The sequence below is a fragment of the Lissotriton helveticus genome, chromosome 7 (genome assembly GCF_964261635.1).
Source record: "Lissotriton helveticus chromosome 7, aLisHel1.1, whole genome shotgun sequence".
NCBI classification, from domain to species: domain Eukaryota; kingdom Metazoa; phylum Chordata; class Amphibia; order Caudata; family Salamandridae; genus Lissotriton; species Lissotriton helveticus.
Window position 1 is genome coordinate 1,849,279,358 of NC_136068.1, and position 26,082 is coordinate 1,849,305,439.

Below are 26,082 nucleotides of genomic sequence, written 5' to 3' on the forward strand. Positions count from 1 at the left end.
CGAGGACTTTCTGGGCCGTTTCAGGACAAGCCTGGCGGCTGCATGCTGGACCATTTGCAGTCTGTGCAGGGCCGATTTATTCAGCCCTGCATACAGACTGTTACAATAGTCCAGTCTGGAAGTTATGAGCGCTACAGCCACTGTCCGCCTGGCGCTCAAAGGGAGAAAATCGAAGAATTTCCTAAGGCTTTTAATAGTTCTAAAACAAGCCCCTGCTACTACTTTGGCTTGAAGATTGAAAGACAAAGTGTTGTCGAACTTGATACCCAAGTTACGAACAGCATTAATTGTCTTGGGAGGGGCTTCCACCATTTCCGGCCACCAGTCCTGTGGTGAGAAACAGTTATTGAGGCCAAAAGGGACGATCTCCATTTTTGCTGAATTACATTTTAAGTGATTTTGAGTCATCCACTCAAATGTTGCTGATAGACACTCTTTCAGCGTTTGTTCGGCATTAGTTTGGTTCTTATCGAGGGTCAGCACCAGTTGGGTGTCATCAGCGTAGGCAATTGTACTGATGTTAAATGTGGAAATAAGTTCCAACAGGGGTACCATATAAAGGTTGAATAGGGTTGGGCTCAAGCTTGAGCCCTGCGGCACCCCAGAGGTCAGGAACTTTTCCTCAGAATGAAAATTGCCTAGCATGACAACCTGCCGCCTCTGCTCCAGATAGTTCTTAAGCCATTCGAACATGGTTCCTGCTATGCCAGCATTAGTCAGGCGATGTAAAAGGATAGCATGGGACACCGTTTCGAAGGCTGCAGATAGGTCTAATAGGATCAGGACAGCCATTTTGCCCTGAGGTCTGTCTAGTGTAATGAAGTTGAAGTCTGGGGGGACCAGAAGGTCAAGCCGAGGAGAGTACGATTCCTTGGGCCATGTTTCCGTGAGGATAATTATGTCCATATTCATGCTAAGGATGAGGTCAGCAATGTCAGAGGCGTGTTTAGGGGCTGAACGGCAATTTAGTAGCAGGCAGGAAATCTGGTTTGGGGGATTCTTTGGACTAGGCTCCTTGTTATCTTGGATTGGGGTTATCGAGTAAAGATTATTCCGGTTTAATCCTCTATGGATAGGATGTGAGGTTTTGCAAGGGTTGAGGGAGTCAAGGTGGATAGCGTATTCCTCTTTGTCTAGGATATGGTCGGAATGAGATTCGTACAGCCATAACAGAGATTGCAATTCCTGGTCCATAATGGAGTTGGAGAGATTGCGCGTGCGCAAGAATCGATTATCTAGAGGCAGGGGGATAGTTTTGGCCGCGTTGTCAGCTGTCTTTAGCGAGTTTTGGAGATATTTAAGTGTAGTAAGCGCTTTTTCAGCAAGTTGTAGGATGATTTTGATTTCAAGTTTAACGTTTTGAAGGTGTCTAGATGTGCGGTAAGAGGTCTTGAGACAGTCTTGTTCTATCTGTTGATGCTGTGTGGAGGACAGGAAATGGGTGGTCAAGGGAGTAGTATTAAAGTTGTTTCTCATGGTAGTTCTAGATGAGGATGATACGGAAGTGCGAACTAGAGGGGGCAAGTTGTTTATCTTTCTTTCACTGAGTGTGGGTACATGGCCGGGTAGAATTTCTTTCAGAGAGGGAAGGGAGGTGGGGGTAGAAGTAGTATGGTCCCTAGAAGTGTTGCAAGAGAATGACGAGGATAGCGGTGTAGTGTGTGCTGAGGAGAGAGAATTGTTACTTCTTTCAATGATTCTATGTGAGGGATGTGGTCGGTTTTCATCCAAAGAATAATGGGCAGTGGGGGTAGTAGTAGGACCCCTAGACGTGCTGCATGATGTTAAAGATGTTGAAGGTATCTGTGCAGTACCTGAAGAGGAGATGAAGTTGTTGCTTCTATTACCACTTAAGAGTGATAGGGGTCGACGTTCTATCGGAATAGGAGGAGTGGAGGAGGTACTGTTAAGTTCCCGAGCAGTGTTACCTGCGGTCACTGGAGCTGTCCCTGCAGTATGTGGAAAGGAAGGAAGGTTGGTGTTGTCTCTTTCCACTGAACTAAGTGAGGGAAGGGGTTGAGGGGAGGAGCTGCATGAAGTAGCAAAGGGTGTCAATGCAATGTGTGCATAGGCCGTAGCGTTGGTAGTGTCTCTAGCCTCAAGTCTGGGTGAAGAGGGTGGTCTCTGATCTTCAGTAGAGGAGGGGGTGGAGAGGTTAGTGAGGACCTGAGAGGGAGTGAATGTATTGAGGGTGTGTGTTTTTAATGTGATAAAGTATTTGTCGAAAAGTTCTAGGTCCTTATTAGCTGCTTGAATAAGGACAGTGCTTTTTTGTAGGATGTTATATTCAATGAGTGATTGATTATGATGCCTTTATTGGCTTTGTAGGAGAGATCCAGGAATAGGGTATCCAGGTTTTTCCTGAGGAGGTTGTGTTTGAAGGTTTTTACAGCATTTTTTGATAGCTTAGGAGGGTATTGAATAGAGTAGGTGCTATTGCCTTCAGGCATCAGGATTGGGTTAGCCATGATGTGAGATTCCTTTGGCAGTGAGGAGCGACAATAACTTAAAGTAAAGGAATGATTGGTCTTCAGCGTAAGTGAATCTTATGACAAAATTACAAAAATTAATATATATTAGCCGTTACAAGATGGCCTGACAGGTTTGTTGGGGCAGTTACAAGATGGCTGTTACTTGGAGCTTTTTAATGGGTGTAGGCGATTGGCAATCAATTTGGGTGGATCAAAAGTCAGATGTAGAGAAAGCATAGGTTAGCCGTTACAAGGTAGCTGCCAAAATTGATTAGGTACCTTTACAAGATGGACCCTGTTTAAGTTAAGAGCTGAATAAAAGAGATGGCTGCGAGAGTTTTATTAGTCGTTACAAGATGGCCGCCGGGTTAGGGGAGTCCTCACCTATGAACAATGTAGGTGGCTGGGATCAGGAGATCAGCCATTTTAAAAGTAGTAGTAAGGTAACGAGGGGTTGAAGCCTGGGTTAAAATGGCTCTTCTCTGCAGTTAGGGCCACTATCTTTAAAGTCACATTTCCCCCAAAAGCGATCCAAGAAATAGCAATCAGAGAAATGTGCTCACAAATATTCCCCTAGCATATGGCTACTCACGGTTTGCATGGGTCCGTAGTTATCTGTGTGATATCTGTCAAACCTCTGTTATTCAGAGCCTGCCCGGGAGACTAACAGTTAAAGCCTCCCTCCACGGGTCCAGTCTCCCCGTTGTGTGGCGCAGCGGAAATTGACGAGGATGTGAGAGCGCCGGCAGGTTTCTGATCCACTGGTCCGCCCGTGTTGGAAGTCTTCCATAATTTACCTCTAAACTTTATAAAGCACTTCCAAATGTTTTGCAATCGCACTACCTTGAATTCTGTCAACCAGTATGCCCAAAAACGTAAAAAGCATCTGCAAAGTATTTCGGGGCACCCAGATTGCTGAGATGTGCTTTAGGAATGCATGTCCCTCAGCATCACACTAACCTACCCCAGAGAATCCTGGGTACCTTACATTTGCTACAACAAAGAACTGTTGGCAACCAATTACAACGCCTAATTGACAAACAACTTAGAATAACTTCCAGAAACATTCACGTTGCCCATCTCTTAAAGATGTAAGGTGGGAAGGTCAGAGGATTTGGTAGAGGAGTATATTTACTTTTTCTGCCTCTGGTGGCTGATGGCCATCAGAAATATATACAAGCTGGAGACAAGATGGCATCTGTGTTAGCGGTCACGTTCGGCTGCTCCTCCCTGGCTCGGAGTTTGGTGATCCGGGTGGAGCTCTTCGCCCCATTTTAGCACAGATTTGGTAAATGTCATCAGGAAAAAACTTACTTCAGGTCAGTTCAAGGGAATTCAGCTTGGCACTGACTGGGAGTGCAAATGGCAATCTCAGTGGCCATGGAACTGATTGCTCTGTGAGTTCAGTTAACGCTGCAAAGAATTGCTTCCTGGCCAAGTAGCTGTTTGATGGAGGCCAAGTGGCTGATGAATAGGATTTCCATTAGAGAAAGAATGTCTCTTTCGTCGGCACAAGTGGTCTGGGAATGGGCCACCGAATCAACAGTGGCTGCTAATGACTGCACCTGCACCCATCCTAAACTGTGGGGGCAGAACGAATACTGGAGGAGGAAGTAAACAAGTGCTAAGGAATAACAGGGCCCTGAAACAATTGTGACTGTGGATACTGGCAGCGGTGATTGGGGTGAGCTGGCACAAAAGCTACGACTGCAATTACAATTGCAAATCGTTGCAGCTAAGTTGTTTCAACCGACAACTACCGCAGTGGTTTTAATCCATCAGGGCAGTGAGGAGGAGAGTTGCTTGAAGTCGCTGACCGCATGGGGGCTATTCCCCAACTGACTACTCCGATTAGTGATATGGCAATTTTTTATGGAGAGTGGGGAATTATCCTCAGATATGCATGTTTTACAGAGGACGGAGGTAGAGAATCACATAGACTGGCAAAAACTTTTGCTGAAAGAGAGGCTCAGAAGGAGGCTATGAAGGCGAAGTCAGTATTGCCTGGCTCTTTACTCCACCTGGAAAGTAATATACCGGATAAGATGTACAGTGTGGAAGATGGGGAGCAAAGTGCTGAAAGGACAAATGTAAGCCATGTGCAACAGTTTCCTCTGCAGGATTGGGTTAGCCATGATGTGAGATTCCTTTGGCAGTGAGGAGCGACAATAACTTAAAGTAAAGGAATGATTGGTAGAGCCCTGTAATAACCAAACTTGTGGATGGGACAAATAGTCAAAGGTATCTTGAAGACTGCCAGGATTTAGGTGATAAATTATTTCCCCTTACTGATGACTCAGAAGTCAGTTCAGAGGGATCAGATGGTGAAAGCAGTTTTTCTACCTCCAGTACCAGCATGGGGAGCTTGCCTGATGGGCCTGGGTAGTAATCAGATGGAGGAGGTGTTCTAGATGCAGTAAAGATAGAAACAATGTAGCATTCAGAGGATGGAACTAAAAAGCGTGTAACAAGTGGTAAGTTAAAATTGGATTACTCCGCTACAAAAACGTTGTATGTAGTGCTGCCAGGACAAGGGCGCCCTAATATTGAAGAGCAGGATTTACAGGTGGTATCGAAAGGGCTAGAGGAGCACTCACTGAAACTTATTTATGACTCTAACAATCAGCATCAGGAGGAGACATGGACTGATGGCAAAAAAAACTAGGCTAGCCACAAAAAAATTACAAGGAGCAATTAGGGAAATTACTAAAGCATGCTCCGAAATTTGGGAAAGGCTAAAAGCAACAGATGTTGCTATGATGCAAACCCAAACGAAGGCACAATTTGCTCAAATCAGTGATATGCAATGGAAGCTGGAGGACTATGAAAACAGACGCAACAATCTGAAAATTCTTGGTGTTGAAGAAGGTGTGGAGGGCAATGACATTCAGGCCTACATGGTTAGCCTTTTGAAGGGGGCTTTTACAATGAGAAAACCAAGATCTTCTCTAGCTAGAGAATTTAACAAATCAAGGGCTATCACTGTCTACTTCTGGAATTATCTACTTTGATAAGCAGCATTTGAAAACGCTCGTCCAGATGCTAAACATGTTTTTGAGAGACAATCCTTTTTTCAAGACCTGATTTTTTTCCATGTGACAATTGAGAGATGGTGGAGATTAAGTCAAATGATTCAGCAAAGTCAGACTCTGTATAATACTCCTACAACCCAGCTGAAACTGATGGGGAGCAGCCTGATCAATTGTGGATTAAAAGGGGGACAACAGAGGAATGTCCATGCTCTCCACTATTATTTGCATGTTATATCAATCCCCTGAACCGGAAGATTGAGATGAATAAATGAATCACACCTATGTGTTTTCAGGGGTGTAATACAGAAATACTGGACTATTCTGATGCTTTTGTGGTAGCATCCCCTGATCCTAGTTCAGCATTGTTGTAAATTGAAAAAGAAGCCTTGGCATTTGGGAAAGTATTTGGATAAGCATTAAATCAGCATTAAACACAATTAAGAGTAAATAAGCTGGTAAAACTACACCATTGAAAGGTAACAAATTCTGCAATATGTCTATGGGTAAACATAACAGCACCGTTGGATTTTATTATTGAGCTGAACCTTGTCCCAGTTACTCAGAAGGGGAAGCAGGACCGTGGAAAAATTGACAATTTAAACCTGTCTGTAGTAGGTCGCTGTAACATTGTGAAAATTATAATTTGTTTTAGAGAGATACCACTGGAGATAGAGAAGTGCTGGTTTAAAGTAATGGACAAAATGATTTGTATATTTATCTGGGCATATGGAAAGACGTGGAGGGCATTACAATTTATGACACATCCCAGGGCGAGAGTGAGATTGGCTATTCCAAACTTGAGGATGTATAATTGGTCTGCAGTGCTCCAATGTATGGGTTCCCTTAGTGGGGGGGGAACTTGACCAATCAATGGATCAGAAATGGGACACTGGATGCTGTCATGCTGGGAAGATTTAGGTGTCAGAAGGGTGCAAGACCTCTATGTTGCAGGGACAATAGCTTTTATTCGAGGAGGTTCAAGGTAAATACGGAATTGATGGGGAAGAAATTTGTAAGTAATACAGACACAGAATGTGCTATAAAAACAAGCATTTGCAATGCAATTGGTCTCGCCTTTGGGCCCTTATATGAATTAGGCTATGGAGCACATTAGCCTGGATGCTGAAGCATCTACTGTTCTTTAACATGGAGGGAAAGTAAGCATCAAACTGCATGACACACCAGGTATGGGAAAAATATTTTCTATGGATGCTTGCGGAAGACTATTTCTATGGACTGGAATCTAGAAAATGCTAAAGTGATTCTGGTATGTTACTGATCTCTGCTGGTCGTTTTCTATCAAGAAAGTTAAATAGAAGCAGTTGCCAGAAAAGGGAAAGAAAGAAAGTCTCTCAGCAGAAAGCAATTCAGGTATTTTGCAGACCTCTGCTGGCTGTTTTCTAGCAAGACAGTTAAATAGAGGCAGTTGAACAGGACTAAGTCCCTAAGCAGAAGCAGGCAGGTCCTAAGGCTGATCTCCAGAGCTCCCAAGTACATACATATATAAGTATATAATAAGTATATACTTAAATATATACAAGAGGTCTTAAATGCTCGACCTAAACAAGCATTTGCAATGCAATCAGTATCGCCTTTGGGACCATATATGTATTTAGCTATGTAGCACATTGGCCTGGGTGCTGAAACATCTACTATTCTTTAACATAGAGGGAAAGTAAGCAACAAACTGCATGACACACCAGGTATGGGAACACTTGGAGAGAAATATTGCCTTTCAGCGGGAAATGGTATAGTCCAAAGCTCTGTTTTTAACATAAAATCAGGGCTTTCAGTGGTCATATCACTGAAAATACAAGATTTGTTATGTCACTTTTTTGGCGCAACTCGATTGCAAAATCTCATTTGTCAAATAATGTAATTGGCTCAAATGTACTCATGATAGACCTGCAAAACATGTGTGAGGGCTTAAGATCTGATGTCACTTCTTGTGAAATCACTTCATGCGAGGTCATGGGTTGTGATGCCACATGTGTTGTCACACACCATGATGTCCCAAACATACTGCCTAACTTGGTTAGCCCCCCTCTTTTTTGGGACTTGCCCTGTTTAGTTTCTAAAAATCAGCCACTCCACGTTGGGCCCGTGGAACACAATGACGCAACCGTACACTTGCCACAGCGCTCCGACAACTATCTCAATTCTCGACTGTGAAACCAAGGACTTCGCTCCTCTTGATGAAAATGTGTGATCTTAAGCAAACTGCCCCTGATCCCTGCACATCATGTTCCCTATGAGGACGTACTGGGTCGGGCAATGCAGTTTACCAAACGCCGGTTTTTAAGCACTACCCTACATACAAGGTAGGCATCAAGAGCATGTAAAAAGTACATCTGTACCAGGTCAGATGAATGGCTGACTCGACCTTGTGTTTTTCTCTTTTAACTCTGGGACCTGTATTAACGAGTTTGCACGTGAAAAACATCTAGGATGCATAAGAGGGAGCTAAGTAGGACCAAATGAACTACTTGCACACCAAACAGTGAGTTCAGGATTCCATGCCCCAAGAGCACCATTTTTCACCAAAGAGTGTCTTTTGGGGGGTTGTAGTTTGAGTGTATTTCAAGTTGATAATAAAGCTAACACCTGACAAAAATGCTGTGCAAAGGGGAAGAGTGAATGACTGGAACACGTTCGTGCCAATGACACCGAGCCATCTGGTAACCTTGGGATGAGGTGTGTTCCATGACACCATTATACAGAAAAAACAGTGAAGTAACTCAGCTGGAGGCTCACTGACACAGCTCACACCTGGACCCTTCAATTTGAGAGCCTGCCACAGATTAAACTGAACAAAACCTAGGCATGCGGGCGGGGACCGCACCAGTTAACTTTGTTGCTCGGGACCCACCTGTCACCATGCAAGACCATCTTCTTTGAACTCACCTCTGGGCAGGCAGCCAGCCCTCACCTTCCCACTTGTCGGCTTTCACACAATCAAGCAGCCTCGGCTGCACCCAAGACATCTGCCAGCACCACTTCCCATCCCCGCTTTTATGCCAGTCACATTTCCACAGCACCCAATCTCACTTCCACTTCTGTTGATAATCTGGTAAGAAGCACACCGCAGGCGCTGCGTGGAGTCGGGTGGGTCCACTCCCACCGAAGATAGCCACTGACGGAACTGGTTCGAGATCACTACACACGGCTCCGTTATCTCACCAGCCAGAGCAGGACTGAACCATGCTGCCTTACTTCACAATTGCCTGTTCTAGTGTTTTTAATTGAGAAACTGGAAGTAAAGGGGCCAGTAGCCATGGAAGGATACAAATGACGACATGGCCGTCATAAGGAGGGACTAACAAGCCTAAAACCAATCGAAAGGTAGCATTTAGGACCGACAAAGATACACGCTAATAAGAAAGATGGGCGGAAAGTGAGCAGAGCTTTTCCGGAGCTTCCACTTCATACTGAATACTGTATGCCTTGCAATGCGAGCAACGCATGTGTGCTAAACACTGGGGAGCTAAGAGGCTTTCCTAAGATTGCTATTATGGATGTGGTGGTAAATAAAGAAAGGTGCTCAGTTAGTCAACTAGATTAGGGTCTCAATAAAAACATCGTAAGATCACCTTGAGAAACATTAGGGTCTTTCATGATTGCGGGCGGATCGCCACGCCGGCCTGGCGGTGGCGATCCGCCCGCCATCTGTGCCCGATTCACCCCTGCCATATTAGTATGGCGGGGTTACTGGGCGGATGGAAAGACCGCCTGCCGCTTTTCAGAAGGCAATCGTTCTGATTGCCTGCCGTGCGGATCTGGGGTACAATATGGCGAGGATGCCGAGCAGGCACTGCCATCCATATTATAATGCGCATTATTTAATGCCTTTCCATGGCGGTGACGCCGCCCCCTCCTGGTCGCTGCACTTGTGGGATACCCATGGTACCCCCCTTCATTGGCATGCACAATGCATATTTTACATTGCGGCAGGTGCTGCTTACAGCACCGCCCGCCGTAATGTAAAAGGTGCGGGATGCGACCGCCACCGTTTACCGTTATGATGGTGGGCGGTCAAAGTCCGCCGGCCATCATAATAGACCCCATAGTGACAAATGGGATGGGATGGGATACTGGGTATAACTAGCAAGAGCTTTTTGGAATCTCTGAAACTGGGCTGTGTGCTTTTGTGCGCCGCTGGGCTGCAGGCTCAACAGTATAAAACGTAGGGGGTTCTGTTGGCGTTCAGTGTCCCCTTTGTCAAAGTACAGAGATGGGCATAATACATGTGTTCTACCTGTCCACTCTTAGATATCTGAAAGAAGGTTATTGCAACATTTCTGGATTACTCCCTAACTCTAAACGTTACGTTAACACCACAATTAATGTTGTTAGGTGTGTGTAGTGAAGGGACTATTGGAGCAGATCATTATTTTTGTTTGTGGCCTTGGCTGGGGCCATAATCTGTATTTGCTCAGCCTGGCTAGATACAATGGCTCCCTCTTTCAACAATGGTTAGCTCGGATACTGGCAATATTTGATCTTGAAAAGGTGATTTACGAACTGGAAGGTTGGAGAGCCAGAAAAATTGGGAACTGTGTTTGGGCACCAATTCCTTGTTGGAAAAGGGATATAGAGATAGATCAAGATGAAATATGATTTAAATAAGTTATTCTGTATTATATGTTGTGATTTGGGGAAAGATGGAATGCACTGTTTTGGCACTTTATTAAATGGTGGGGGCTGTCCTGATGTGCTTGAAAGAATAAGGGTTGGTCAATTTTTTTTATTAAACAGCATTTTGATTAAACATGTTGAATAATATGTTTAAAGGTTGTCTTGATAAAATTAAACAAACCTATACATTTAGGAAAAATTGATAACTGATACAAGTGGGTGGATATGGGTCCACTGCTCCCTTTTTACTGGATGTTTTTCATGGATGATCCTCCTCATGTATTTATGTTTTTATTATTGATTGTATTTGCAATAAAAATATATTTTAAAAAAGAATGGTGTTACACAATTAAACTTTGAAAAACTAGCTTGAAAATCTTCCTGGCTAAAAAAATCAATGGGTGAAACATTCAGCAGTCTGGAATTCTGTTTTGGTAGATGCTGGAAATGGCCCAAAAATAAAATTAAAATTAAAATAATTCTGGACAAGCTGGCAATGTCTTTTGTAACTTTCAAAAACTCACTTGTTGTCTCTGATATGCACATACAAGGTTGGTGCAAAAGAAAGGCTAATCAGAGTTCCGGCTTTGATGACTGGCTCAGCAAAGGACAGGGTGCTGACAAATATCCGACTGATATGTTTGCACCACGTGGAACACACAGGTTCACAGACTGGTTAGCTTTAACGAAGAAAACGTTGCTACCTGAATATCCATTTTCTACATTTTGCGAACAAAGAAAAAGCTGGTCCGAACTGGTCATTTTTTGGATGTGGTAATAACCTCTGGATATATACCGATTCTACAGGGTTTGTTTTCATCCAAATGCAATGCTCCTGTGAAGGTGTTCCACTGATTACAACAGGAGTCAACACAGTAATACTGCAAGCTTTCCACTGTTCTGAGTAGCAAAGCATTTGGAGTTTTACCATAAATGTTTCCAGTGTTATTTAGGAAACTTCTCTAATAAAAAAAAAAACAGGTCAGTGGGAAATTTGAACAAGCCGTGAGATGATTCTACTGAAAACCTACTTGTTTCTGAGTGACAAGCAAACTCAGGACTAAGGGGCCTATTAATTATCAAAAGATGCAGTGCAGCAAGTCACCTTACTGTGCTGCGTTGAGTGACAGGGAAAGGGCAGTGAAGCACCATATTTAAGGCAATACAGCGCATTCCTGCCTTTTCCTCTGAGCTGGCACCCTTTTGGCAGGCTAGCACCAACACAGGTGTCCTTGCACCATGGTGTGTGGGTGCCTGCAATGCAGACAGAATTGTTTTTGTGCAGAAAGCGACACCTTAATGCACACAAAAAAGTCATGTGATGCAATTCCTCTTTCTATGATATTTCTCCTCGTTACACCTCCCTTGAGGAGGGGTAGCATTTTGCCACATTCGCAGGTCTGCCAGTGATGGTAAATCTGAGAACTTGTCAAAATCCATGGGTGGATGTGTGGGAACATCCACGCTCCACCCCTGGAATGCTTCCCTGGGGCAGAGGAACATAATGCAGCAATTTGCTCTGTGTTGCGTTACTCTAGATTTATCAAGCAAATCTGACAGTGGTAGCATGGCGCAAGAGCAACGCACCTCAATGATAAATAAAAAGTTTAAAAATGATGGGTTCTAGGAAAAAAGTGCACTGGAACAATGGAATGAACAATACATATATCGTGCAGCAGATAGATTATCATATGCAACTCCTGAAACAACATGACACTGAACAAGGAGCCTGGGTTTTACGAAAGAAGTTAATAAGAATATATATTTTTTTACATCTAAGAAATACAAGATCCGTTGACTTATTTTAAGAGACATTTGACAAGAGTGCGGAATATAACCTTTGCGACCAGCTGGGAGTATATGCGTAAATCAAGTGTTGCAAATTAATGAGTGACCCTAGATCTCGGACTGTAGCTGGAGTTCTCCAGATATTCATTGCTTGAAAATTTACTTGTAATGATTTAAATTGTGCAGAATTTGAATTATTAGGTTGATTAATGGAATATTTCCTCATTGTATTTTCCAGCTGATGCACAAGATCCCCGATTCCAGAGACCTGCACTGTGGATAATTGTCTCACTCAGTGTCCTGTTAGTCCTGGCTGTGACGGGATCTGGTATTTGGAGTAAGTGAATAATTGCACAGAAATATATCATTGCATATATTTGTGTTGCTGAATAAACAAATAATAGCAGAAATATCCACCAAGAATATCGAATAATATTATTTCACTTCTCAGGAAACAGGAGGTATATTTAATGTAAACTCAGCTTCACAACCAGCTAGCTTTCTCTTAGTCACCACCAATGCATTATTAATCCATCCCAGAGACTTAAAACACACATACACATACACAACACACACATGCACACACACCCATATGCATGAGCACACACACATACCTCTTGAACCAGTCAATGTTGATCTACATTCTCTATAACTGCCTCTGAGCATAGTTGTACAGAGAAGCATCACAACAATTGTCCCTTCTGGATCAACTATGTACAAGGCTTGGCATCATCTTTTCCAGCAATGGCTATTGAGTCGGCAAAGAGGAAGGCTGACTCTAATCCAAAGGCCTGGTGCAAAATGACGTCCACACCCCTGCGGAATGTGGTCTGGGACCCCTGAGACTCCCACATATCACAGAAATCCATAGACCTAAGGCTGATGGGGCCCTCCTGAAGGATCATTCATTTGCATGGATGTATGTGACAACAAATACCATCCTCCTGATAGTGTAAAAAAAGATCAACACTCAATCAGCCACCATTTTATCCAGTCAAGTGTCCAGTGCTGCAGTTGTGAAATGTGCCACAACTCTGGAGAAAGCTGGTATTGTTGCACCAGCATCATGTTATAAAGAACAATTGATTGGAAGGCTAGCCCAAGCGATTCCAGTGGTTTGGTTGTTTGTAATCATTAACTCCCTTCACCTTTTGTGTCTTTCATATAATAAGTAAGCATTGCAAAAAAGCCAATAGGTTTGGCTTTGGCAGGGTGGAAAGATGGCTATATGTTTTTTTTTTATTGTAAGAATGTGCCACTAAAAGACATAAATAAAATCTAAACGTGGACACAATATGCTTCCCTTAAAAATACTCAATTAAAAAAACATTCCTTTATGTGGCTGTTTTACAAGTAATTTATTTTATATATAAACCTTTCAGGTATGCCATGCATTTTATTATTGTTATTATTATTTTGAAGAGGACACGACTATATCAACAGCTCGCCAAGCAGCTAAAATGTTGCAATGTTATCATCACACTTTATAACCGTGAAATGGAGACAGTAAATACATTTCCATCTAAGTGGGTACCCAAAGAACAGGCAAAATAAACAGCCGCTATTTAAAGATAACATGAAAAAATAAGTAAACCGAAAAAGCACACATGTAACTAGGTTTTTCACTGAAAAGAAAGGGACTATTTTTGAGGCGGATGTGAATAAGATGCAAACAGTTTGGATACAGTAGGTAAAGTTGGCTTTACCCACAGTGGCTGCCCTTGCAGGTAAGCAGGGTGGTGCGCGGGTGAGAGGGTGGAAGTGATAAATGACGGAATTAGTGAAAATAAAATAAACAAATTAAAAAACAACCTTACCTTGCGCTCGCCACATCGTGCTTACCTGCACGGGCCACCACTGTTCACCCATTGCTCCATGCTGAATTCTGTTGTGGGTGGAAGCAAAGTACTGAATGACAATTTAACAGACCAATGGATGAAGCCTGTGGCCCAAAAATTCTGTTTATTTATGTATATGATGTATGGGTTGTTTGGAAAAACAATAGTTTAGTGTGAAAGCTTAAGCTGCCTGAAAGGCTAAACATACAACAAGCAGGCATTGTCAAAGTCAATAAATCTGGGATGAGATGCTTGGGACGAGCTGCCAGCCCTTTGGACATGGTGAAAGGCTGGTCCCCACAGAGCATTACTTGCCAGGAGAGGTTTGCAGGATAAGGAATGCCCATGGGCGATAATTTTGGGTGCATCGCTGATGGTTTTCGATTTTCTGCAGCTCCTGCTACGTTCTTCCCCGGGCCTACATCAAAAACATTCAACTATTTCAAACCCTTCGCTGGCTCAAGTTTGCACCCTTGGGTTACCCTCAGTGGCACAGGCCTGCATGCTGGAGCTGCTGAAGGCTTTGAAGTTATCAGATGCGACTTTGATGTCAGCCCTGGTGAAAAACATAGAAGGAGCTGCAGGAAGGCAATCCCACTGCATTATACTGTAAGGTGTTTTACCAGCCCTGCTCTGACAGTGCCTGTGCTCTGTCTCAGTGGAATGTTGGAGTCTGATGATGCCTCGGAATGTTGGGACTGAGTGAGGCAGTGAGACAGTTGGTCATGGGCTGAGCAGCTGACAGGCAGCTCCTGGTAGGGCTCTGATCTACCACATATCTACATGATGTCCTGTACCTTGCAACCTGTTATCTTCATAAAATAAATCATTTTGAAATACTACCTTCCTGAGTGGACCTTCTTCACTACATATTTTGGCGACGAGGTGACGAAGAACCTACAGCTACAACCAAATCTTAGGTACCTGATTTAAAAGTGGACCTGGAGATGGCGCAAAAAAAAATGAAACTACAGTGGCAACAACCACAATTTACAGAAGATGTAACCACAAGAAGGAATTAACTATGAAGAAGAAAAAAGCGTTTTGTACACAGTACAATGAAGACAACTGCAAGGAAGAAACAAGAACTTCAAAGAAAAGAAAAAGAAGACAACAAGAAACAAGTAAGCACAAAACACTACGCCTTTTAGCCCCACCAGTGGTCTCACCACCGGCCAGCCCTAGCCCAGGCGTGCTGTGCTCGTCTGCCTTATGCTTATTGGACTAAGGTGTTACAACTTCACTTTGTGCCTTTTTTCCACACTTTAATGGCAGAACATTCTTCAACATCACGCTGGTGCACTCTGTGGCACACACTCCACGACCCTGATTTTTTCCCACTACAAGTGGTATGTACTGGAGTCATTCTCCCAGCAACGTTGTGTGCTCTTGTGCACATTTTGCTGACCTGTTTTGATAATGTCAACCATTAATAGACTGTACCAGAGTCGCATGGGAGCTTTCGTATACTCCACCCTCCCACTATATAAGAAAAGAAAATGCTCTAGACTTCACTCACCGAGCCACTGTGGGTCGTGTTCTCTTTCCAGGAAGTTAACATGAAGAAATATCTCCTGCGTAGCTTTATTCAGGATGTTCTCGATTCAATTGTGTCTCTCTGGAAATTTTCCTTTTATTTATTTTTCTTTGCCTTGTTGCAGTGAATTTCTTTCACAGGTGAGGTCTACTTGCTTGTCACAGGCAGCTAGCTGGAGGAAACTGGCATTCGCTACCTTATCTCCCTCTTCACGCATGCCTGACCTTCAGTCATCTTTGTTTTGTGTTTATTTTTCACTGCCGTGAAGTTAGTCAGGGAATGTATTTCCCAGCAGTAATTATGAAACCTTCACTTTGTGGTGCCTGTGTGCCATTTCAACATCGCTAAGGGCGAAGTTGCAGTCGTTTTCTGCTCTACATTGTGCTATGCTCCACTTGAGGTTAGCTTTATTTCAACTTTATCTTCAATTAGAATTTATCTCCCAGTCAGCACAGAAACCGTTTTTTCAGTTATATCCGTTGCTCTTCTGTGGATTTCTTCTTTGACAAGTATCCTTTGTGACGAGGCGCTCTTCGTCATGATTGGACTGTGCAAATAACAGGGTCAAATTTTGACGCACCTGCGTGCCGGCAGTCAACCGGCACTGCGCCTCTTACGTGACACCATGCAGTGGCGTCACTAGGGGGGTGCGGACCGCACCATGGGGAGACACCAATCTGGTTAGTTACGCTGGGGCTTAGTGCGTGCAAGCCACAAGCGCACGCCACCCAAAAACATAAAATACTGCTACTGCACTACTGCAGTCAGTGCAGTGAGTGTGTTTACTCACTGCAGCAGCACCTCGCCACGCACGCACGCACCAGATGCTTGTGATGATGGTGGTCTCTGGTGCGATGCGGATGCGCCGCGCTGCCAGTTCCTGCACCCTTTAACGAGGGTCACATGCCAATGAATATTAGTGAGATATGGGAGTCTCGGGGGCCTCCTCTCCCCATTCTGCTGAGGGGACCCATCATTTTGCCTTCTACCACCACCACTGCATGCATAAGGGAAGATGCCAGTGAAGGGGTTTCTCGCAAGGAGGAATGAAAAAATACTTTGAAATTAAAAAAATGGCTGCTTCTGCAAAGCCTGAGAAAAGTAACTCGCTATTTTGTTGGAGGTGTTTGTCAACGTTACGTCTGTGGAAAACATGACGGTGCTATGTAGTGTGCGCTCTAGTCTACCAGCGTAAACGCGGTGACGCGTTACGCTGTAGACAGGTGCGCGGGGACTCGCGCATGCGCAGGAGAGCGGGAGGAGAAGGCGCGAAAGGGAAGAAACGGCAGTTGGCGACCGGAGCGATTCCTGTGTAGACGCTCGGCGCCCTTATGCTCTGATCACTTGTATTGGACAGAAATAAATGATTTACATGCACTCCTGAGTCTCAGTGTTCAGTGTGGGAGCTAGGACACAACATTGGCGACGAGGCTGGGACCACGAACTCCAGGAAGACAGTGGTCAGGAGTAGGGACTCCACAAAAGCCCCACACCAACCAGCAGAAGGAGAAATACAGCAACAAGGACGAGCAAAGGGCGTGGCAGTAGTGGAACAGTACGAAAATACTACTACACAGCTCCAGTATCCAGGTCAGTGCCGGGCTAGGGAAAGAGAGCACAGCCAGCACCCTGGCAACCAAAGGCAGCACCCCCGAGACAGAGGAAGGGGCACAGACCGATAACCCCACGCAGTCTATAAGGGACAGCACCCCAGGTAGTCCCAGAAGGCAAGGTAACACGGCAGGGAGTGCAGGAGCATCCGGTGTACCCATTCTATACGGTGCCCAGGTGGTAGACCCCAGAGGTGAAGGCAGGATGGCGAATCAAGCGTCGGCTCTGATGGCCCCCATCCCATTCTTGCCTAGACCGGGAGAACCACAGCTAAAGTGGGAGGATTGGAAGGAATACTTTCAAAACTATATCGAGGCACTTGAAGATGAAAACGAAGGGGCATTCACCCCAGAAAGGAAAAAGAGACTGTTGCTCCACAATCTGGGCCCGGAGGGAGTGAGAGTGTTCAAGAACCTGGTGCCCAAGGAGAGGGGAGCGACTGAAACAGATGTCTTTAAGAATGCACTGGATGATTTGGACAGCCATTACCGCCCAGCAGTTTGTGTCTCCATAGACAGGTACAATTTCCAACAGAGGAAGCAGGAGGTTGGTGAATCGATTGATGATTATGTGGCGGCGCTCCGACGCCTGGCCATCACGTGCCAGTACGGGGGTCTTCAGGAGGAGTATATCAAAGACCAGATTGTCATGCACACCACATGTAGGTCTGTCCAGGACAAACTGTGGGCACAGAGTGAGACGTCGCTTAAAGAAGTTGTCGCTATGGTCAAAAAGGCTGAGATGTCAAAGCGTGGTGCAGAAGCGGCCAAACGCGAGAGTGCACCGAGACAGTTAGTCAACAAGATAGACGAGGCACCCCAGCCCAGCAAAACCAGAGGGGTGTTTGGAGATCAGAGGAAGGATTCGAGATGGACGGGGAAGCAGACAGCCCGCCCTAGTCCAGACAGCAAGTTTGCGTGTTATAGATGTGGCAGCACGGCACATTCGGCGCAGGATAAACGCTGTCCCGCGTTCCGCGCCAGATGCTCGTTTTGTGGCCTGGTCGGCCATTTTGAAAAAGTATGCCGCAAGAAGGGGAAGAAATCCACGGTCAAGTGCGTCGATGCGGCCATAGCGGACGTCAGCGGGGAGGACGACCTGGAAGACGACGATTTGGTGTTATGCATCGAGGACCAAGTGTTAGAAGTGACGGGAAAGCGGAGAGATAAGCCTCGCACGGACATGCTGATAGGGGGAGTGAAGGTACATGTAGCCGTCGATTCAGGATCTCCTTGGACCATCGTGCAAAGATCCATATGGGAAGAAGACTTTGTGCCCGTGGTGGGGCCAGAACTATGGCCGCCGGACATCAGACCCATCTCGTACACTGAGAACGCCATTCCTCTAGTGGGGTGTCGAGACTTCATATTCGAATTCAGAGGGAGGACGGCCACGTGCACCCTGTATATAGCAGAGAGAGGTCCTTCGGTGCTGGGGTGGAGAGACGCAGGAGATCTGGGAATCATACTCAACCCGGGAGGCAAAGAGCAGATTCTTTTGACGGATGAGTGGCCCCTCACGAGAGATGAAGATTGGAAGTCAGCATACCCCAAGGTCTTTGATGGATCAGTTGGGAAACTGGACAAGTTCGTCCACAGAATAGTCCTCAAGGAGGGAGCGGTACCAGTGGTGCATAAAGTCAGGAACATACCCATGTCTACCAGTGGTGCGGTACAACAGGAACTCCTGAGGCTGGAGGAGCAAGGCGTCATAGAGCCGGTGGACAGTGCGGAGTGGCTCTCCCCCTTGGTAGGGGTCAAGAAGCCAAATGGACAGGTTCGTCTCTGCGTTGACCTTCGTGAGCTCAACAAAAATCTCATCGTGGAGAAGTTTCCCCTGCCTAGAATCGAGGAGATGCTTGCCAAGACAAAAGGTGGGACTCACTTCTCCACCATAGATCTCACGTCTGCATACTATCAGATCGAGCTGCATCCATCGAGCAGGAAGTACACCGCCTTCATTACACCTTTTGGGTGCTACCAGTTCCGGAGGATGCCCTTCGGCCTGGCATCCGCAGCGGCTGTCTTTCAGAAGCTGATGCATCGACTGTTCAAGGACATTCCGGGGGTACAGTACTTTCAGGATGACATCCTGGTGATGGGCTCTTCCAAAAGTGATCACGACAGGAAACTGCAAAGAGTTCTGGAAGTGCTGCAAACCAAGGGGCTAACGGCGGAATGGAGCAAATGCAAGATAGGAACTCACTCGGTGACATACTTGGGTCATGAAATCAGCACGAAGGGAATTTCACCCAAGGAACGTAACGTGAAAGCCATAAAGGATGCAAAGGCCCCCAGTTCCAAGGAAGAAGTGCGGTCGTTCCTTGGAATGGCCGAGTATTATAGTAAGTTTGTAAGACACTTTGCCACCAGGACATACAGAATGAGGCAACTCATCAGAGACAAGACCAAGTTTGAGTGGGATTCAGAAGCGCAATTGGAATTTGACACGATCAAAGACTGCATCAGCCAAGCTATTCCATTGCAAGGGTTTGTACCTTCGGGCAAGACCGTGGTGACAACAGATGCCAGTGATAAGGGCTTAGGGGCTGTTCTGGCACAAGTGAGGGATGATGGAGCTACTGAAACAATCAGCTTCGCTTCACGGGCGTTGTCTCCGACGGAGCAAAGGTACAGCGTCATTGAGAAAGAGATGCTGGCAGTCACCTGGGCTTTGGGCAGGTTCCGGCAGTTCGTATGGGGCACAAGATTCAAGCTTCAGACGGATCATAAACCTTTGATCAAGGTCCTGACTTCCTCGGGTCATGAAACGGCGACCCCGAGAATAGCTAAAATGACTTTGAAGCTGCTCGATTACACCTATGATGTCGAATACCTGCCAGGAACACAGAACAGGGTCGCGGACTATCTCAGTAGGGCTGCGGCGATGGAAGTGGCGCCGGAGGATGCCCTGGATCAAGAGGAGATGGTGGCAAACATGGAGGACTATGAGAAGTCAATAAGTATCCAGGAATGGGCGGCTGCCTATGATCTGGATGTGGAAAAGGTTGAGATAAGGAGTTATTTGACGTCGGGCTGGCCTGACAAAAGGAGGCTCACCGAGGGAGTACGGAGGTTCTATGAAATAAGAGAAGAACTGTCCCTGAGTGACTCGGGAGTGTTCATCTACAGAGGTGAGAAGGTCGTGCCTCCAGTCTCACTAATTCCAAGATTACTGACTCTACTTCACGAGGGACACCTCGGTATTGTGAAAACCAAAGCACGTGTCAAGCAAATGTATTGGTGGCCAGGTATGGATGGACACATTGAAAGGCAAGTAAGGGAGTGCGACCAATGCCAAGGCGCTGACAAAGTGCTGAGACCACTCCGACCAGCCTTGGGGAAGTTCGACACGCCAAAGGGCCCCTGGGAGAACGTGGCCATCGACATACTAGGGCCAGTCTTGGACAGACAAGGAGTGAACAAGTATTTGTGTGTGGTCATAGACAAATATTCCAAATGGCCTGAGGTGGACATTCAAGAATCCATGGATACAGACACGATTCTGAAATTCCTGACGACGTTGTTCTTAAGAGAAGGCATTCCCAAAACTATCCTCAGTGACAATGGCCCGCAGTTTGTATCGGACAAATGGATTAAGTTTATGAGGAGGAATGGGATTGAGTCTAAACACACGGCAGTGTATCATCCTGCATGCAATGGCCAAGTGGAGCGGTTCAACCGCGTGCTAATGGGCTCCATACAGGCGGCCATCACGCAGGGTAAAGACTGGGAGATTGAAGTGATGAGTATGCTATGGGCCTACAGGATCACTCCCACGGCTGTGGGGTACAGTCCATTCCAAGTGCTGAGAGGTCGGCATCCGTTCACCCGGGACAATGTAGTATGGAGGGAGAAGACCATCACTAGCAAATGGTCCCCGGCGGTGGTTCAGCACAACTTAGAAAAGGCCCAGAAGATCTATTCCGCATACTACGACAAACGTCGAAATGCAAAAGGGACAATGCTGGAGGAAGGAGAGTGGGTCAGGGTTAAACTCCCTACCCTACAAAAGAAAGGTGACAGCAAATATAGCCAGCCGTTACAGGTCAAGGAGGTGCGAGGCAGAGCAGCCCTCCTCAGTGACGGCAGAGTGTGGTCCCAAGACCGCATGGCCAGAGTAAACAAGATAGTTGTATGGCCCAAGCTGGAGGTGATAGAGACACAAGTAGACTCCCATGAAAACAGGCCTCAACCTGAGCAAGGTGATGCAATTCTGCCCAACGGAATAGGAGAGGACTGTGAGGTGGGAAATCCCCACTCTGGGTCTGCAGCCGGAGATGATACACCGACCGGCGTAACACAGAGTGGAAATCAGAGAGATGGAGCGAGATCAGGCGGAGAAAGAGAGGTGGAAGAGAACATGCCGGTAAGACACACCCGTAGTGGCAGGGCAGTCACGATGCCCTCTCGCTATAGAGACTTTGAAATGGGTGGACATTGACCATAGCTGTGTTAGTCATGGGCGCCAGCCAGTGAACATTGGGAGCCTTGGACACACTGTACAGTTGGAATAAAGTTAAATTGTTAATTGTAAAAAAGGGGAGATATGTAGTGTGCGCTCTAGTCTACCAGCGTAAACGCGGTGACGCGTTACGCTGTAGACAGGAGCGCGGGGACTCGCGCATGCGCAGGAGAGCGGGAGGAGAAGGCGCGAAAGGGAAGAAACGGCAGTTGGCGACCGGAGCGATTCCTGTGTAGACGCTCGGCGCCCTTATGCTCTGATCACTTGTATTGGACAGAAATAAATGATTTACATGCACTCCTGAGTCTCAGTGTTCAGTGTGGGAGCTAGGACACAACATGCTAGTATAAGGCTTTTGAGAAACTGTGTAGTATTTCATTCATCAACTTAGCAGACTTTCTTTTTGTTTTGCCTCATGGGAACGGGAGCCTGTGTGAAATCTTTACTGCGGTACAAAGTTTGTGTCCCGTTTATTGGCAGATTTAATGTGCCATTCTTGTACAAATGTTTCCAGATTGATGTCTTCGTGCTTTTCATTAGGGATCCTATGTGCCATTAAAACATTTGTAAATCAATTTGGTTGGATCAAAAATGAGAATCAGCCTGCTGCGTGCTTAAAATGGACCCTGCATGGGGTGGTGGTGACCTGTTGGCATGCTACCTAGCCAAAAAGCATTATAACTGTTTTTTTCTTGGACAAAATGCAACACCCTTACTTAAAGAGAGTGGTATGGTCCTTACATTTCCAGCTTCTTTGTGCCTTTGGTTATCTACCACTTTGGATATGTCTCAGGACTGACGTGTGTGGCAGTGGGACCGTTTCATGCCAACTCATGGCGAAGCAAACTTCCTACTGTTCCAGGATACACACACGTCTGTTTGTGTTCTCTCAATGAAAAAAATAGTTAGGAACCTTAATTATGGTTCTTGCCCAATAGAGCAAAATCAGTGAAATATGCCATAACTCAAGTCGTTCTCCAGGTTTTGCGCTTGTTAGTCACCTTTTCTTTATTGTCGTATTTTAAATGCTTGTTTTGCATGGGGTGGTGTGAATTATGGGACAAGGTTTAGTGGTTTTGCGTCTTTGAGACCGAAGTATAAGTCAGTTTATAACTGTGCTTTAATCAGTGAATATCCTACTTTTTTAATGACATACTGAATTGCGCACAGCCAGGACTAGGCCCTGCATACAACCCTATGCATGCAGGTAAACCTAGTTGTGCATTGATGCTGGGCCCTGTCCCAGCATGGCTCATGAGTTCAGTGAACCCTCCTTGAGTATCGCAAACCCACAGCAATTTTCTGTGACCCATACCTCACCATGTGAGGTTCTGTGGTCCTAACCTATGATGGCAAACCCCCAATGGTGAGGTATGGGATGAAGTTCACCATGGGTTTGCGGTACTCTGGCGTAAAGCTTGCCTGGTTGATGGATCTTTTTCAGGATTCGCATTACATTGAAACCAGAAATAGTGTCTGCAGTAAATGGTACTAAGTCAAAGACTGAGGACACCAGACGCCATTTTAGAGGTCAAGATTCCATGATCCACAAGGATCCTCTGAAACGGCAACTCATTTTATTAATTTATTTTTTATTTAAACCAGCCGATTTCCTTTGAGAGTCTCCCAATTAAGGTCTATAGGCCAGGTTGTACTCGCCCTACCCACTTAAGTGGCCTTTAAAACTTGAAATTGTTTCTCAGGACACCGGGGTTGTGCCCTGTATCCTGAAATATCAGCTGCAACAGAAATGTATCTTGCAGCCATTAACTCATTGCACTCTTATCCATTGTTCCAGCCAGGTTGCAATTACTTTACACTGCTATCCTGATAGTGAGTTGGCCTCTTCAGATGGATTTGACTTTACTACACAAATTTAACACTTGCCTACTGACTTTGGTTAAATGGTTTATTTTAAAACAAATACATATGGAAAAAATGACCTGGCCTTAAACCATAAATGCAGATATGCAAAGTGTAATAAGCTTTTTCCCAGTACTGTTAGACATCCTGGCACAGAGAGGCAAACCCTCTCCTGAGTTATGGCCTCTGCACAAACTCCTGAACTAAAGACCTAGACATTGCTGCTACATCCTCGAGCCTCATTACCAAAGCTTCCAGACATATGAGGATGTTATTCGACTTCAATTTAAGGCAGACCTTTCTTTTGTTTACACTAAAAGTTGTACTGTTTTAGAATTAGCATATTTACATGTGTGCAAGCAGCAGTGGTTCGCCGGCGTACCCAGCAATTTGTGGGTCCCAGGGCTGTCAATCTTTAGCGCTACCAATGACGGCCCTGGGACAGCCCCCGCGCGCTGTGCGCTCCTGCTCTGACGCGTTGCGACGGTCACGCGCCAGGGAGTAGACGAAACTGACGGCAGCGCAGGGGAGTGCTTGCTACTAGAATAAAGAATTAATACCGAGATCACAACACCACCATACCACCATCTTCTTTGATATCGCTAGCGCCGTCGTGTCTCCCCCCTTCAAATTTGGGACTGACTTCTTGGGTCCGGACTCGGAGGCAGTCGGTGAGAGGGAAATAATATCATTTATTTATAAATTAATATGAATCATGAACTAAGTTAGAAATGTGGCAGTGCAGTGGCACACAAATGCATCAGATTCAGTACAAACAATGCTTTTTTCTTTGGCGCACATTCGCACAAACAAAAACACGGCCCTCTTCGGGCGGGTCTAACGCACCAGGCTAAAGCTTTCTTCATTGGGCAGTCACGATAGGCCTGGGGACTGCGGTAATGGCATTTTGTTTGCTTTTTGATACTTGCACAAGTGCCACCATTGCCTCAGTAACGTTTGTTCTTGTGCTTGGGTGTCTACCATATATTGCAGTATTATACCTCTAATTGTACTTTGTTTTCTCTTGTAACCTAAACCTGCGCACAGGTTACTTTTTCCTCCTGTAATGCACCGTTTGCAACCTCATGTATTTTGTTTGCTCACAATTGTCACTTTTGCCTCTTGTAACTTAACGTTTGCTTTTGTAATTTGTTCACTTGTAATTTTCTCATCATGTTTCATTACTGTTCCTATTGTGAAGCACTCTGATGCCTTTGGGTAAAGTCTGCGCTATATAAAAATGCATAAATATATAGAAGACCCTGTCTGGCCGCGCCCTTCCAGCCTCCTAGGCTAGTCCTGACCCGGGCGGTGCATTGTGCTTGCAGTTGCACACGGCCGGCCTGCATGATTCATTGCTCAAGGCAGGGAGTAGGCCTTTCCTTGAACTCATCACTTCACTTGCAGGTGGTTCACTTCACAGTTCACTTCATAGGTATTCTATGAAGTGAACTGCTTTGGCTGAAATATGCCTGCTTTGCTGTCCGGTCTTCATCCTGCTGCCTTATTGTCCATCCTGGTAGCTTTTATGTCCCTGTGCTTTTGGCTGTGGATTTGTGTTTCTGCTGACTTGTGATTTGTTATTTTGGTCATTCCCTCGGTTGGGGGCCTGCTTCTCTGGGTACACACTGGCTGTGCCATTTCTCTTTTGGGTTTCTGGTCTGTTGTAGGTAAAATTGGGGTTATGGGGTTACCATTTAGAAAATAGCGCATTCATGCTGCGCCTTTTAAGTGCCCACAAAGAGAAGAGAGGAACCAGATTTTAAAGTGAAAGAGACAGTCAATCAAGAGATGAAAATATGGTTCTGTGATTTAATTACATGCTGCAGTAAAGAGAAACTGTATGAACATATATATATAATAGTGGGTGGTCTATAGACTACAATGTCGATGTGACAAGTTTTAAATCGGGAGCACAATAAATAAGTTGAAATTAAGAATACTTCAGCACTTAAGGGCAATTAAGAACAAGGACCCATGCTACCCGATGGCCAAACACTTTGCCAAACACCATCAGAGTAATCCCACTTTACTAAAGTATTCAGGAATCAAGTTAAGCAAAACCTCAGAAAGAGGTGGTGATCAAACTGTACAACTGAGAAGACTTGAATCAAGAATGATATTGAGTATGGGAACTGAGGTGCCTTTTGGGCACAATCTGGATGCCGAACTACATGTACATCTGTAGATAGAAGCTGAGGTGGTGTAATTATGAGACTGACGCTTTGCTGAGACTGCTTTGAGAGGACGCTGGGCTGCGAGGCTTTGTGTTTCAAACCGCTACTTCTTGCGGAACCCGCTGTGCGGGCCCCGCTTTGCTGAATTGCCACCACAATTACCTGGACTCCTGTGTGACTGCTCCTGGGGTTTGCTGAGGGTAAGGCTGGGCTGGGAGCAGAGTGCTAGCGCCGGCCAGGGACTACCTGTCCCAGAAGCACCGGCGGCCGGATCAACTGCACCTGGGCTGTTCTACCCGCCTGCCCCTCCCCATCTGACTTAAAAACCTGTGCAGTTCATGCTTTGTTGGGACGCTTTGCTGAGACTGCTTTGAGAGGACGCTGGGCTGCGAGGCTTTGTGTTTCAAACCGCTACTTCTTGCGGAACCCGCTGCGCGGGTCCCGCTTCGCTGAATTGCCACCACAATTACCTGGACTCCTGTGTGACTGCTCCTGGGGTTTGCTGAGGGTAAGGCTGGGCTGGGAGCAGAGTGCTAGCGCCGGCCAGGGACTACCTGTCCCAGAAGCACCGGCGGCCGGATCAACTGCACCTGGGCTGCTCTACCCGCCTGCCCCTCCCCATCTGACTTAAAAACCTGTGCAGTTCATGCTTTGTTGGGACGCTTT

At 45.7% G+C, this 26,082-nt stretch overlaps 1 protein-coding gene across 1 annotated transcript in view; it reads left to right on the forward strand.

Annotated features, from left to right (window-relative positions):
• LOC144769745 (uncharacterized) overlaps positions 1-26,082 on the forward strand; it is a 366,836-nt gene that overhangs the window by 16,023 nt on the left and 324,731 nt on the right. The window contains exon 2 of the mRNA XM_078653928.1: positions 12,165-12,263. Within this exon, the coding sequence (XP_078510054.1) occupies positions 12,165-12,263 (99 nt within the window). The remainder of the gene's footprint in view (positions 1-12,164; positions 12,264-26,082) is intronic.